The 16409-nt window shown below is 38.5% G+C and overlaps 1 protein-coding gene across 1 annotated transcript in view; it reads right to left on the bottom strand.

The window, feature by feature from the left end:
* Positions 1–16409, bottom strand: part of BTBD9 (BTB domain containing 9) — a 381549-nt gene that overhangs the window by 321847 nt on the left and 43293 nt on the right. Inside the window, exons 5-6 of the mRNA XM_014830910.3 lie at positions 6319–6538; positions 3568–3687 (exon numbers count right to left, since the gene is read on the bottom strand). Coding sequence (XP_014686396.2) covers positions 3568–3687; positions 6319–6538 — 340 coding nt within the window. The remainder of the gene's footprint in view (positions 1–3567; positions 3688–6318; positions 6539–16409) is intronic.

Below are 16409 nucleotides of genomic sequence, written 5' to 3'. Positions count from 1 at the left end.
TCTCCATCCCCACGTGGAGGCTGGGGAGGAGCTATCAGTCTAAGCCTCCGGCTACATAGAGCAGTCCCCACTTAACCCACAATGCATTCCTTGAAAGGACCCAGAAAGACCAATCATTTCCCTTCATTCACTACTATGGGTGGAACGATCGCTCTGGCTCTGAAGCCTGACGTTACCCTTCTTACCACTAGATAACGTCCGCTGTGCTGATGGAGCGAGATGCTGACTGAATTACATTCCACAAGATCTATATGGGGCAAATTTTATGTTATACACATTTTATTACAATAAAAAAATGCTTTGCCAAAACCAAAATATATAAAAACTTCTGGAAACACACAAATGGGCAAGTTATTAAGTTAAAGAGCATCGTTTAAGGCGTGTTTTGGGTTGCTATGTGTGGACTGGCAATATGGAGAAGTGCTGAGAAGACCAGGCCCCTGAGGTGAGGAACAGTTTCCTCAGGGAGAGCCAGCCCAGTCAAAAGGGTCGCAGGGATGGCTCTCTTTCTCTGAAGGTCAAACACCAGTTGAGAGTCTCAGAAATTAGAAAAGAATAATATAAAATTTTTTTTTAATAATTAAAATAATAAATAAATAAATAAACAAAACGCTTTACTAAGCCTCTCCTTTGGGCCAGGTACCATGCTCAGTACCTGTATATGTGCTATGTCATCCCACGAAGGCTGTTGTCATTCCTGTTTTTACCGGTGTAGAAACAGGGGCTCAGAGAGGCACAACTCTACTATAAGATCACGACAGCAGCATTGGATGAAACCAGGACTTGAGAAGAGCTCCACCTCACTCCGCAGCCCATGGTTTTTCTACTACATGATGCTGGTTTACATGCAGTTCAGCCTACACTCAGAGAGAGGGCTGGGAAATCTCACCCTCCCCAATTCACAGAGTCTCTCTTTTTCTGTGAATATATTTGATGTAATCTTTCATAAATACATGACATGCACATCCTTCAGGATCAACCTCAAAATTCAGTTTCTTGAAGAAAAAACAAAGTAACCTTTGCAAACAGTACAGAACCATTTACCACTCCAGAGAGTTTTCCAGCACTGATACACATTTTAACAAATACATGGATAAAGAGTGCCAATGAATATATATACATATTAATGTTGAATCAATCTCTCTTCATTATCTAGTCAGTGCCTTGACTCCACAAAACCTGTGCTAACATTTATAGAGTACCTACTGCATACAAGGCCATAGCCTGAGTACCATGCAAGAATACTACCAGATTAGAATCCATTCTCCTTGTTTCCAAGAGCTGTAATTTTAGTATCAGAGGCAACACAAACACGCAAAGGACATTGAAGAACAAAGGTGACATACAAATGCCCAAATTAACTAACATAACGCAAACTGAACACTTACGTGCTAAGAAAAGAAAGAATTTATAGGTGCCCAGTGAAGTTCCTGGAAGAAGAGTATTTAGAACATTGTTTAGGTAGTCAATAAATGATTGTTAAGATAAGAAACACAACATGTAAGACGTCCTTGGATAATCAACAGGCACTTATTCTTAGGTTCATTTTTAAATACTACCAAAATTCCAACCTATTACAAAAGGCAGAGTTTATGAAGGAATGGAGTAATTAACATAATAAGTTAAAGTGGTTACAAATATTAAAAAATTTTGTTCTTACTAATATGGATATCAAGACTCCTTCCTTTTCTTGTTATCACTATCCCTAACGTCACCTTTGTTCAATTTTTCTCAATCAGAGTTGGAAGCTGCCTATACCAAGACAAACGGCACCATCATGAATACAGCTAGGCTTTACAACACATAAAAACTACATCAACAAAGGCAAGGCCACAGGAGAGGGACAAAATAAGGAAAGGAGAGTATAAACAATGCCCATTAATAAATAAGGCAAGTATATTTTCTAAAATCCAGAGATCGTGACTGAGGGCACACCTCTCCCTCCACACAAAAAGAGTTTTCAGGTGGTTTTAAAGTACATAGACTCTGCCATGGCTGGTACTATATTCACGGCTATTTGTTCTGGGAGGCATGTTCCTATCGTTTCAAATTAAATACAAACACGCAGTCCTTCGGTCCACATCAGACATTTTGGTTGTTATGCTGCTTATTTTTTAATCCAATACAACTGTAATAACCTGAGTCAATGCAGACTCAATTTCTTCTCCACGTCGGGGCCCCTCTGTCACTCTCAAAGTATCCCTAGGCAACTCTGAGACACAGAATCCTTACTCAATTTCTTGTCCCTCTCATTTTAATCCATTCAAAAGTCCTCTGATAAAAGAGCAACTGCCAGACCTAAGACACTTCAGTCCCTCTTTGGGGAAATGAAATTGATTTTCTTCATTTTCACACAAGAGGATCCCTGGGTAACAATATTGTGTCTGGTCATACCCATAATAAAAAAATGCAAGCAACATTCTTTACAGTACCAGAGGCTGAAAGGTTTTGTGGAGTTCCTGCGGTGGAGGTAAGAATTCAGCCTGATGCTGTTAGATCATGAGTTTAATAAGTATAAGGGTGTCTTTTGACCAAGAGAGTTAAGTGCTGTGGAGCATCTCCATCTGCTCCAACTCAGCCACAATGGGAAGCTGGTAGGGGTTGTGGGTGAGGGAGGGGAGAGCGGGGAGGGGAGGGGAGTGGGCGAGGGGCCAGCTCCACATTCTCCCTGGTTTACATCCACCATATCCCTTCCCTTCTCTTCTTGCCACACCTGACTAAACGAACCAATCATTTTCTGCCTTTGATCTTTTGACTTTAAGGTAAAGAATATCTGAGGGCAATTTCCAAGGGGAAAATTACAACAGAAAAAATACAACAGAATTTTGAGAGCCTAAATTTAAACACCCTTCTCAATTCCCAAACTCATTATTCGTACAGGTTTCGCAGAATTTCAAAAAGAAAGTTGAAAAGATGGCTTATACCTAAAGGAAGAATATGAAACATCAGAACAGTAGCTTATCAATACTTTTTAAAAACAAACTTACATGGGGCTGCAATACACAACAACAAGAAAAGCTAAGGTGCTCTGGTTGAAGGGAGAGTATGAGCTAGAGCCTCAGTCTCAGCCTCCCTTTCCCTAAACCAACCCCACTAGAAACCCTGCTCGCCAAACTCCACTGTTATCCACTGACCTAGAAAAAGAACACAGATATTCACAACAGGCACACTGACATCCAAAAATCTCCTCCTGGCTCCGAGGACTGCCAGGGAAGCCTCTAGAAATACCATTCATGGCGTTTGTGGAACGAACGTACCCTCTAACAATAACTGCTTTCAAGGTACAGCATGGAGTTTAAAAGGCATTTCCACTTCTCAGTGCTCCCCGCCCCTTCTTCTTCATTTACATGTCTACTACACAAATATGGTACAAAACACCTTGGATAAACAGTTCCACAGTACAGTCTAAATATTAAGATGCTTGATTTTCCATAGTTTCCCTAAGTTTTTCAGTTGGGATGCATTTGGTAGCTGATACTCTAAAAAATTCTTCTTCCGTGAGACAGAAAAATGTAGTCTGTTTCTCAAAATAAACATCAAAATCATTTATTAGCCTTGAGAACTAACCTGCAGACACGGGCTGGAAAATACAACTTTTGCCAAGAACGACAGAGATATTGCGAATGATCTATCACTCTGATCCAATCAAGTTCATCCATGGACACCTCAATAAAGTATGAGTAAGACCTATGAATCACAAGCAAAAAAGCAAAAAAGTACCACATTAAAAGAACAATACAAAGTTATACTTTCATAAAACATTGAACGGTACAAAAAATACATTATTCACAAATTAAATTTTCTGCCTAACAATTAAATTCTGATAATGGTGAAATCTGTACAGATCCTTCCATTGTAGTGTTCACCACAATGTAATGAAATGATCTCTCAGCTGTCCATCTGCCTTATTAGATCACAAGGTGCTTAAGAACAAGGACTGTGCCATATTTATCTTCATTTATCCAGGGTCTAGCACGGTGCTTGGCACATATCGGTATGCAAGACATTTGTTACTTTTCAAATAGGGCCAGGATGCCTTGCTCGTACCATATTAGCACATTTTAAAAACCCATGACAGACAGAGCACAGAAAATACAGAAGTAGCGGGTGTGTCTTCTCCCTCCACCTTCCCTGGCCTGGATGCTCAGCCCTGCTCTCTCAGGAGGACAGCCAACTCGGAATCGTTCCCCACAGAGGCCATCTTCTCTCCTGCTCCCTCCCAGTCTCCGACCATCCCACACATACATGCAGCCTGCAGAAAAATAAATGGCATGGGTGATGAGATAATACGTGTTTCTTTTGGGTACAACTTAAAATGTGCCAGCTAATAATCTGGCAGTAATGAAAACAGCCTATCATCCTCCCCTACTCAGCTAGCCTGGACCATTACATGCTGGACCCACACTGAACAAATCTATACTGCTCTGTCATAAGCCAAATTTAAATGTGAGATGCAGTTATTACTTGCACTGTAATATCAACAGGAACAATCTCAGAAGATTTAGGTGACCATAAATGTCAGCCTGCAAACAACAGTTGTGACCAGAAAAGGTCAGCTTATTTTGTGTCATCCCCTCATTTTCTGCTGTCCCCTCACTCCCATTCATTTTACTGCTCAGTCTCAAACTGGTTATAACCTTTTATTGAACCTCTCTGGGTTATCAGTAACGCAGGAAATAATTTTACAACACATGTCAGAATCTTTTTGGCTTAAGATTCTGAATTTTTCGCCTTTGCTTAGAATGATAACTTCTGTGAGAAAAGAACTGTTTTGTGGTAAAGTCAAGTCCCCATGAATGTAACGCACATACTAAAACAAAGTGGTCTATAAATGTTTAACATCATGGAAACGACGATAACTACTTTCAGTTTCAAACACACTAACCTTTTCTTTTATTATTTTTATACTAATTTCATTATTAATTAGATGAGTGAATATATGTAAAGCTTTTAGAACAGTGCCTACCATATGAAAGTAATTAAAGTGCTATATAAGTATTATTATTATACTGTTATTATTAATCAGAGACTCATGGAAATGATACGTGAATTAGCTCAGTTTTGCTAACTAAACATCATATTCTACCCATCAAGATACAGATCAAGAAATATATTCTTAATAAAAGAGAAACAGAGGTAACCTGGGGACCTTGAGCAACACACACTTGGGAAATGCTGACTCCCATTTCATAAAGGTTCTGCTATACTTGGCTCAAATGGCCTAAAGGGCCAGGGTGGTGGCCAGTGGTGCTAACAAGAAAAACGAACTAACCTGCAAGATTTGCAGGGTCTCATCACCATTACTGTTCAGCCCTTCATGCCCAGCCTCAGAGGCCAGAGCAGGGCCCAGGAGTCTCTGCATGCCAGTTTCTGGGTAGGTGGAGTTTAGGTTAATGATAAGCAGCAATGAGAGAGACAGTTCAGTTCTTGGTCAACCATACTGCTCTGGTCCTTCTGCCATCATGGCTGGACCCTAGCAACTACAGTGGGTGAAAGTATCAGAGTGGCCAGAAGAAAGGCAGAATCTCGAAGCCACTGCAAAATTGGGTGAGTTCCCAGGCTGCAGCCCACCAAATTTTTTTGACAAATTTCTTTGGTTTAGAAGATGCTATTTATCCACACACTAAAAGACAATGTTTTTCTTCATCCATAGGATAAAATGCATTTAAAAAGTTATTATAATAACCAAAAGTAAGGAATCAAGTAAATAAATAATGGTAACCCATAAGGTGGAATACCAATCATTAAAACTAACATTTTAGAGGAATATTTTTTAAAGGGTAGAATGTTCAAAATGTAGTAATTAAAAAGTGAAGTTCGCTTTTTACACATCTAATCTTTATTTTATAAAACTATGTATGGTTATGGTTTTACAGGTTTCTGTTTTGTGTGTGTGTGCATGATTATGCATAAACAAAAAAACACTGATTAGATATATATGAAGATTAATTGGTGGTGAGATTACCGGCAATTTTGATTTTCTTCTTTGTGCTTTTCTATATATTCTATGTTTTCCACAATAAACAAATATTTATTCTTTTTTTAAGCAGAAAAAAGCCAAAAATGTTGCTTATTTAAAGGAATATAATCTTTAACTCTTCCCCCTGAACTAAACTTCAAGAGAAATAGCAAGGTGATCACAAAGAAATAAACCATCAAATCTATAAAACCAAAGTAGATGACCACAAGTTAGGCCATGTCAATCAAACATAATATCAGTTTATCCTAGCAATATCAGTATAATAATATCCTATATTATTATATTATAGTATAATAATATCCTACAATAACATCATCCTAGTCATGCTAATAACTTACCGGCTATCCCGGTCCCACAGGAGTATCCGTACGTGATTGATAATGGACGGCTGACCTAGCTTAATCTCGATGCCAGAGCGGCAGTCATCATCAATTGGGTGCCTAGAAAATCCATGATCCAAATCATAATTCTGAGTATCTCCATCTAATAAGGCAGACTTCAGCTCCCCTTTTACAACCTGGGCTCCATACTTCATAGTTGCAATGTTTTCTTCTGGTACTACAGTTAAAAATAGAAAAAGCAAGGTTAATGGTTATTTATTAAATTATTTTCATTTAATAATTAATTTATTAATTAATGGTTACTTATTATTCTATATTTTGGGGGAAAAAATAAAATTCTAGCATTCTAGCTGACTCTAGTATACACCTCTAATTTAAAAACGGCAGACACAAGTGTATGGAGCTAGAAGATATGAAATGTCTATGAGGATTAAGATACCATCCACAACCCTATGAGGATTAAGATACCATTCAAGTTTAAATTTAATGACAGCATCACAGCCACAAAGTGCCTGGGACTAATATTATTAAGAAAAAGTTGATAATACTAGAAAAAACATGTACTAGGACAAACAAGTCAGCTCTGCTGAGTTCATCCTACTAGTATCTTTAATTTAACATCTACTAGACAAAAATAGCATGTAAGATGACCTGTACCTGTCTTCTGGACTGAGCACAACGTATAAAAGCAAAGCAGACAGGTCAGACAGCTGATAAAACAACAGAAAAAGAAAGGTTCCAATAAAGCAGAGCTGTTGGTCTACACGGATATGCTAAATCTATTCATCTAGCTAAAAAACAAGAATATGTTTAAAAGAAGGTATCTTTTTACTTCATTTGAGTATTTTTAAAAATGAAAATTCAGGGGGCTGGCCCCGTGGCCGAGCGGTTAAGTTCGCGCGCTCTGCTGCAGGCGGCCCAGTGTTTCGTCAGTTCGAATCCTGGGCGCAGACATGGCACTGCTCATCAGACCACACTGAGGCAGCATCCCACATGCCACAACTAGAAGAACCCACAACGAAGAATACACAACTATGTACCGGGGGGCTTTGGGGAGAAAAAGGAAAAAATAAAATCTTTAAGAAAAAAAAAAAAAATGAAAATTCAGACAATCTATCATCAAAATCAACACTACGGTTATAATTACGGCCCTTCCCCTCTCCAACACTAGATTTTATTAAGTGTCAGATGTTGCTGGGACTCTGAGGTCCCCTATGCAAATTTTGATTCACGGATCTGGAACCTCTGCTCCTGGTACTAACATTCTAAAACTGACACTCTTCATGGAAGGACAAGAGGCAGAATCAAGGATATGTTAAGAGCTTGAGCTTCAAAGTCAGAGTTTAAACAGCAGCTCCACCTTTAACGAGGTCACTTTGGGAAGTTACCTCCTCTGAACTTCAGTTTCTCAACAGGGCAACGTCTATCCCCCACGGGGTTTTTGTTTATTTGTTTTAAGGATTAAATGAGATGATGTTTGCAAAGCACACAGTAAGCTCTAAAAAAAAAAGACTGCATTATTATTATGAAACATATTAAAAAGCACACAATAAGAGAACTAAGCAAATTTACAGACTGTAAATAAATGTTGAATTCTCACATTACATATACATCTTGGCTATGTGATTTGAAGAGGAGGAAGTGTGAGCTATAATTAGGCTCTTAGGGAAAGGAGGTAAGTAATTCATCATTGCAGATTTCTTGGAAAATGCGGGTTTAAAAAAAAAATTTCAAATGAAGACAGGTAAAGAGAATGGCTCCAGAAGATGACAATAAATGCAGCTGTAAATGGGGGTTGGAGTGGGTTTAGTTAACTTGCAAAAGATTAAGGCAACTCAGAAAAAAACCAAAACAAAAGCCTGTCATGCTCAACTTCTTACCACCAGAAGCTTAAGCACTACAGATTTACAACTTCCTAAGTTCTACCAGCTCATGGTAATCACACATATTCTTCATATTTATTTTTCACTTACTCAACAAACCTTATTACTTCCTTTGACTTACTCCTCACAATAGTCCTTTGAGTGTAGTACTATTACACCCATTCGCAGATGGGGATGCGGGGGCAAAGAAAAGTTAAAGGGACTTTGTTGCCCAAGGTCATAACAGCCAGCAAGTAGCAGAGCTGCGATTAGAACCCAGGCAGTTCGTCTCCAGGGGTCCTGCTCTGCCCCCTCCCTCATGAAGGGTTTCTGATGGGAAAGCCATACTTTCCCCTCTTTCTAACTCCTTCCCTCTAAGGTTACCTAAGTCCCAGAGGAAAGAAACAGTCTGATATAGTTAAAAAAAAAAAAAAAATGTTGGACTTAAAGTGAGAAAACCTAAGTTTGAGACTCAGGCTCTACCATCCACTACCCTTGAGTGAAGTCTCTTAGTCTCTCTGAACTTGTGTTCTCATCTAAAAACAATACTACTTTGCCCAACCCACTCACAGGGTTACTGTAAAGATAACACTGCAAATAATATATGCTAATGTACTTTATAAGTATAAAGCACTCAGTAAGTCAAATAACATTTACTGAGGACTCATTCTGTACCAGGTACCACGTGAGGCACTGGGAATACCCAGTGAACTAGACAGAGATAGGCCTGCCCTCCTGATGCCTCCAATCTAGAGGTGAAGCACTTATAAAGCAAGCAAGCAAACAAAAGCTTCTAATTTGTGCTTTTCAGGTATCAATGACATGCAACCACTTGGTAAAAAGAAAATTTGTTCCCTTATTGCTGGGTATAAAACGTGCTGGTCCAAAGTCTGTTGCTGCTAACCACTGGAACCATCTCCTCCAGTTTCGACACCACCAGTCAAGACCAAGCCAAGAAGGGGGAATTCAAGCTTTCAGATTTAGAAACTGCTGCTACCCTTTCATTTTCTCTGAATATACGATTCTTCACCTTTAAAACTTACCAGCTAGGAATAACATACTAGGCACAAGAGTTTCAAGTGACTGTAACTAAAAGTCTAAAATGGAAATGAAATTTCTACCACAAGTCTACATCTTCTTTGGAAGTTTATTTCGAGAGTACTTGAGAACTTTTCTAACTGTTCTTGATACAGATTCCCTCGAAGTATCTTTCACTTCAAAATGGGCAGCGTTTACACAAGTGGAAATTCTCTCATGGTAACTATAATCTGAGTATCTCACAGGATAAAAGCATAACTCCAAGTATTTTTTTTTGGAAAATCTATAGTTAAATGATGAATTTAAGAGGAAAAGTGGCCCAGAAATAAACCCACACATCTATGGACAGCTAATTTTCGACAAGGGAGCCAAGAACATACCATGGAGAAAGGAAAGTCTCTTCAAAAAATGGTGCTGGGGAGCACCGCTTATCAAGCCATGCTGTGGGCAGGCATCCCACAAATAAAAGAGAGGAAGATGGGCACAGATGCTAGCTCAGGGCCCAGATTCCTCAGCAAAAAGAGGAGGATTGGCACAGAGGTTAGCTCAAGGCTAAACTTCCTCAAAATAAATAAATAAATAAATAAATGGTGTTGAGAAAACTGGACAGCCACATACAAAAGAATGAAAGTAGACCATTATCTTACACCATACACAAAAATTAACTGAAAATGGATTAAAGACTTGAATGTAAGACCTGGAACCATGAAACTTTTGGAAGAAAACATAGGTAGTATTCAACATCAGTCTGAGCAGCATATTTTTAAGTACCATGTCTGACTACATCAAATTTAAAAGCTTCTGCACAGCAAAGGAAACCATCAACAAAACGAAAAGACAATCTAACAATTGGGAGAAAAGATATTTGCAAACCATATATCTGATAAAGGGTTAATATCCAAAATACAGAAAGAACTCATACATCTCAACAATAAAAAAAACTAACAACCCAATTAAAAAGTAGGCAAAAGATTTGAACAGATACTTCTTCAAAGAAGATATACAGATGGCCAACAGGCACATGAAAAGATATTCAACATCATCAACTATCAGGGAAATGTAAATCAAAACTACAATAAATATCACCTCACTCCCATCAGAATGGCTATAATTAACAAGACAGGAAACTGCAAGTGTTGAAGAGGATATGGAGAGAAAGGAACCCTCATACACTGCTGGTGGGAATGCAAACTGGTACAGCCACTATGGAAAACAGTATGGAGATTCTTCAAAAAAATAAGAATAGAACTACCATACGATCCAGCTATTCCACCGATGGGTATTTATTCAAAGAACATGAAAATACGAATGTGTAAAGACAGCTGAATGCTTAAAGACACATGTACCCCTATGTTCATCACAGCCTTATTCACAATAGCCAAGACTTGGAAGCAATCTAGGTATCCATCAAGGGATGAAAGGACAAAGAAGACGTGGTATATATACACAATGGAATGTAACTCAGCCATAAGAAATGATGAAATCCGGCTATTTGTGACAACATGGATGGACCTTGAGGGCATTTTGCTAAGCAAAATAAGTCAGAGGGAGAAAGTCAAACACCGTATGATCTCTCTCATAAGTAGAAGATAAAAACAACAACAAACAATCACATGGAGACAGAGATTAGATTGGTGGTTACCACAGGGGAAGGGGGGGAGGAAGGAGGGCAAAAGGGGTGATTATGCACACGTGTGTGGTGAAGGATTTCCACATCTTCCACACCTTTGGATGGTGAACAGGATGTAATCTACAAAGAAAGTGAAATATAACGATGTACACCTGAAATTTACATAACGTTCTAGACCAATGTTACTGCAATAAAACATTAAAAAAAATCTTTTTAGGAGAAAAAATGATCATAAGAAAATTCAAGCCATAGTAAAATAAATCATAAACATTCTTACTGCCTACATTTGTGTATTAGTAGAGAAAAGAGCTCTCAAAAAATATAGGGTAGTAGGGATTAAACAAGATAGTAGATAATAGTTTTCTTTACATTTTTAATTTTTGATGCATTTTACAAACATTAAGGAAAAAAGTTAAGCTTTTAAGTTCCACAGGCTAGTCAGAAACAAGCCAATTATTAGAAAGAAAAACCAAGGAGAAACGGAGCAGGAGCTGCCCCTTGCTACACAGTGACAGAATGTGAGTGGTGCTGGGTTGATCGTCTTGTGTTTTTCTTTAATTGCTTTATGTTCTTTTTTTTTTAAGATTGGCCCTGAGCTAACATCTGTTGCCAATTTTTTTTTAATTCTTCTTCTCCCCAAAGCCCCCCAGTACATAGTTGTAGGTCCTTCTAGTTCTACTATGTGGGATGCTGCCTCAGCATGGCTTGATGAGTAGTGCTAGGTATGTGCCCAGGATGCAAACCGGTGAAACTCTTGGCCGCCAAAGCAGAGTGTGCTAACTTAACCACTCAACCACAGGGTCAGCCCCCTTTAATTGCCTTCTGTTCTTAATCACCCCTTATTGAACTCTCCGTTACAGCTAGGCTGAGATGGTGTTCACCCTGATGGATCATTTGGATCCACACTTAGTTCTCTGCCCACTGCAATCTCTTTACCCATTCTGTCCCATAAATCATCTTCCATCCCCCCACTCGACTTCTCTGAAGATGCACAGATGCTCCCTTCCAACAAGTGTGCCATTACCAATGACTTCCACGACAACTCCTGTCTTACTTAACTTTCCTGTTATCTCCATCCTCTGCAGGCCTCCTTTCCATATCTGACAGTACTGGTTCTCAAACACCCACAAATAGAAACAGAATAACTCCGGCAGGAGACTCTTTCAAAGAGCACTAGTTATGTGAGTCAGATCAGCACTTTGGTTCCAGGGTGGGCACCGATATCACTTGCTAACTTTAGGCAAGTGACATACAAAGATCACAGAATGACAACATAGAATAAGAGCTTAATTGGACATTTACCCTATTTATTTGAAGAAGAAAAAACTCCTAAGCTGCCTTTTGTGTGCTAGTCACTGTGCTAGACTCAGTCCTCTATCACCTCACTGTCTAATGGAGACAAGAGTGCACATCAGACACGAAATGCCCCCACAGAGGAATACTCAGTAGAGAGAATTTGTGAACCCCCTAGTTTGCGGAATGAAGATACTATAAACTATAGTTGGGAAGACAGACATTAATAGAAGTCAAAGAGTTTTAAAAGTATTCAATGTTCATTTTTGTTATTACTGTTTTCATAGGATAGATGAGATAAATTTTAAATTGTAGTTCAGAAGTAAGGGATGGACTCAGTCAGTCACCCATTTACTTTGAAAAGTCTAGATTCAGGCACTGTGCAAGATGCTGGGAAACACAGGTGAAAAGACATACTTACGGTCCTCAAGTAGCTCACTCTAGATGAGTCTAGGCAGGAAAAGCAACAATTATAACATCACAATGCAAACTCCCTCACTCTGAGTTACTGGAAACTATGGGAATAGGTACGTGGTACCCTGTACCCACAGCACAGATTTAAATACACATTTATATATCAACCAATAACCTAACTTAGCAGGCCTATGTACAGACTGACTTTTACTCAATAAAGAAATCTTGAGGATGGAAGTTGTGATATGCTCCTGCTAGAAACACGAAGAAACAAGAAATTACTGTTCTCTTTCCCAAAGTCTAAAACCGGAGACACACAAAACAAAGCATAACTCAGCCTGAAGAGAAAAAGCACTAAGTTTCAAGGCAGAAATAGCTCCACAGCTAAGACAAAACTAAACATTAAGGGAATGGTCAGAGTACAAGAAGTTCAAATACCCTAAGGAAAAAAAAAAATGTCATAAAAAGTTAAGTCCTTTTCCCTAAGTGTATAGACAAATGCTCATCATTATATAAATACAAAACTAGTCTAAACCACCTTCCAAGACTAATCATCAGTGGTAAGTTAAAAACACCCTTTGGGTTCTCTTTAGTTTAGGGAGGAGGAAAATCACTGTAATTTGGTAAAAAGCCTCAGGATATGCAACTCTAAGAATTGAACCTTCTAGTAACCAATATTAATGAACCCAAAGAAAAACCATTAGTATCTGCGCCCCTAGTCCCAAGACAGAACTTCTCCACATTTCATGAAAAGTCCTGAAAGACACAGAACCTACACCCAGAGAAGAACAAAAACAAATTTGATCAGTAATTTCAAAATAACCAGAACTATCTTTCTAGATCATCAGCCCAGGAACAATTCTGAAATTTTAGACCCTTTTTTTCCTAACAGTGAAGAAATTTGATAAAAGAAAATGATATGAATGTTTGGATAACATTTACTTAGAAAATAACTAACCTACTTTGTAGGATCTGATAGGAAAGTCATATGCTTTCTTGGTATTTATATTATTTATTTTACTATTCATATAATTAAAAAGTCAGAAAAACAGCCTGCTATTTAATCTCTTCTCAAGTTTAGAAGTTAGATAAAAGATTCCCAAATATTTATGTAATCTTCTTGAGCTACCACTGAATTATTCCAAAATGAAGAATTTAACATTTATGAGCAATAACTACAGCAAGTATATCATTCCAGAACTAAGTGTATCTCAACTAGTTGATTACTCCCTTTCACAGTAATTTCATGGGATTGTAACAACCCAGGTCTGACACCTGTGCTGACAAGTGATAATTCCAAGCTAATGTCCAAAGCATCTCCCCACTCCTGCAGCAATGTCCCATGCCTATCCCTATAACGAATCCAGTTACAGGGCCCTACTAGCACCTCAAATCAAAACTGCGATGAGAAGGGGAAAAAAGGAGCTTATATAAGAGGAATCAATAATGAGGATTTAGAAAGTCTAAAATTGTATTACTCATCTTGTTAGCTCTCTCCCTTCCATCCTCCCACACTTTACCCAAGGCTGACCCTCAACTAGTACCATTCTGTAGCACCTCCAGTCTCTTTCCAGACCTCTCCAACCTGACCCCTCTAGCTACCATGCTATTTCTTTACTACTTTTCACTTCAATTCACACACCAAATGTATTTACTATCTTTTCAAACTCAGGGTCTAAATTCCCTGTTTAGCTAAGCTTCTATTCAGATTACTTACCAACTTATCACAATTCATATCTAAAAGTTTTCTCTCAATTCTCCTTCTTCCTGACCTCTCAGCATCACCAGATACCGCTGACCATCCTCTCCACACAAAGCTCTCCCCTCTGTTGGCTTCTGTAACCCTATCCCAGTTTTCTTCCTACCTCTCAAATTCCTCCTTTTCTGCCTTCAGCCCCCTGGCTATAGGTCTTCTCCAAGTCCCAGACTTTGACCTTTACTTTCCTTCTCTATACTCGAGCCCAGATTTCAACTCTTTTATCACCAGCTTTGACTGCTTCCTAAACACCAGTAACGTGCTTCCACTGCTATTAGACATTTCTCCTTGCATTCACTCACCAAGCGTCTGCTATATGCTATTCAGTGTGTAAAATGTTGAGGACCTAAAGATCAATAGTCCTTACAAAGATCATCTCTGCTTTCAAAGACCAAACACAAGTAAATAAAAATGTTTAAAACTGTGGCAATTCCTAGACAAACATACAGACATGAGGAAGAACACAAATAATGATAAAATAACATTGAGTTTACACCTATTATTTGCACACATTATTTCACTTAATTCTCCTAACAATACTAGGAGATATAAAACTGAAGGTAAAATTCCTTATTTAATCTAATACCAGGTCATATAACTAGTAAGCCACTAATTCAGGATTTGAAGTCAAATTTGGCTCCAAAACCTATGCTTTTTCTCCGATGCCCAGTGAAAAGAAGTCTAAATCTGATGAGTCAGGAGAGAAGTTCAGCCTAAGGACACCTATTTAAGATCAATCAATATTTCAAGAGAGCGTCTGAAGCCACGGTCAAGGAAAAGATCACTCAGGGAAATGACTAACACGAGACAGAACTTACAACTTAGAGGTCCTGGAACCCCTCAAACTCAGTAAGTCTAAAAACAAGCGCAGCATTTTCTTCAAAGACCTACTATATATTTCATTAATTCTAAGACACACATTTTTTCCAATTTTAACATTTCTGAAGTTGGGATACAGACGTGCTAGTGTGTCACGATTTAAAAAAATGCCATTTCCTTTCTTAGTAGTACATAAAACAACAGTGCCTCAGAATTTCTTGTTTCTTAGATTTGATAAAATAACTTCCTCCTAAACTTAATCCTCAAATAGACCTAATTTTTTAAAATAGTATCTCCTCTATACATCCATTGTTTTCCATTTTCCCTGCCACCTAGTCTAACGTCGTATCAATCATGCACAACTTAAATACCCCCCTCACTGGCCTCCCAGAATCCAGTTTTCCCCTCTTCCAAATCATCAAGTACAGTACCAGGGATCAAAGTGTCCTCATGCTTCTTCCCCTCTCCGAAATCAGCTTCTCACTGTGCATAAGCAAAATCCCACCGCAGTTTCAGACTTCCATGATTTCGCCTGAGCTGACCTTTGTAGATTTTCTTCGTTATTAATCAACATAAACCTTCTACTCTAGGCAAGCTCTTTTGTTCATGGTCCTTCAGATACTCTAACCTCTGTCTCTTCACCTCACCAGTCCTCCCATCTGAAATGCAGCCCACCCTGATGCTATTCAAATCAAATGTCAAGGCTCACCTCAAGCTTCAAAACCTCCATGAACTCTCCCTCAATCATTCCAAGCCATGCCCTCTTGTGAGGTCACAGCATGGACCCATCTTGAGCACTGCTGCATTTAACTTTTCATAGGAGGATGTCTTATTTCCACAATGAAATGAAAAGGATCAAAGGCAGAGACTATATTTTGCACTTACACAGCATAGTTTAGTGGTTAATTATGAAGCCTCTGGAGCCTAACTACCTAGGTCTGAATCTAAGCTCTGCATCTTTCTGTGTGATCTTGGGCAAGTTACTTAACCTCTCTGTGCTTCAGTTTCCTCATGTGTAAAATGAAGCCATAATGGTACCAACCTCAAAGGGTTGCTATGAGACTTAAATGATCATGTAGTACTGTTATTGATACAAATAAGCACATGATAAGTGTTAATTGCTATAATTTTTATTAGCAAGAAAAATCACCACATAAGTGTTGGAAATGCTACATAAGTGTTAACTACTATTATTGCTATTTAGAATCTCTGTGTTCATGGTACCTAAAATATTAATAAGTACATAGCATGTACTCAGTATTGATTTGATGGAGGA

The sequence above is a fragment of the Equus asinus genome, chromosome 8, assembly GCF_041296235.1.
Source record: "Equus asinus isolate D_3611 breed Donkey chromosome 8, EquAss-T2T_v2, whole genome shotgun sequence".
Lineage (NCBI taxonomy): Eukaryota > Metazoa > Chordata > Mammalia > Perissodactyla > Equidae > Equus > Equus asinus.
This window is presented reverse-complemented; position numbering and strand designations above follow the sequence as displayed.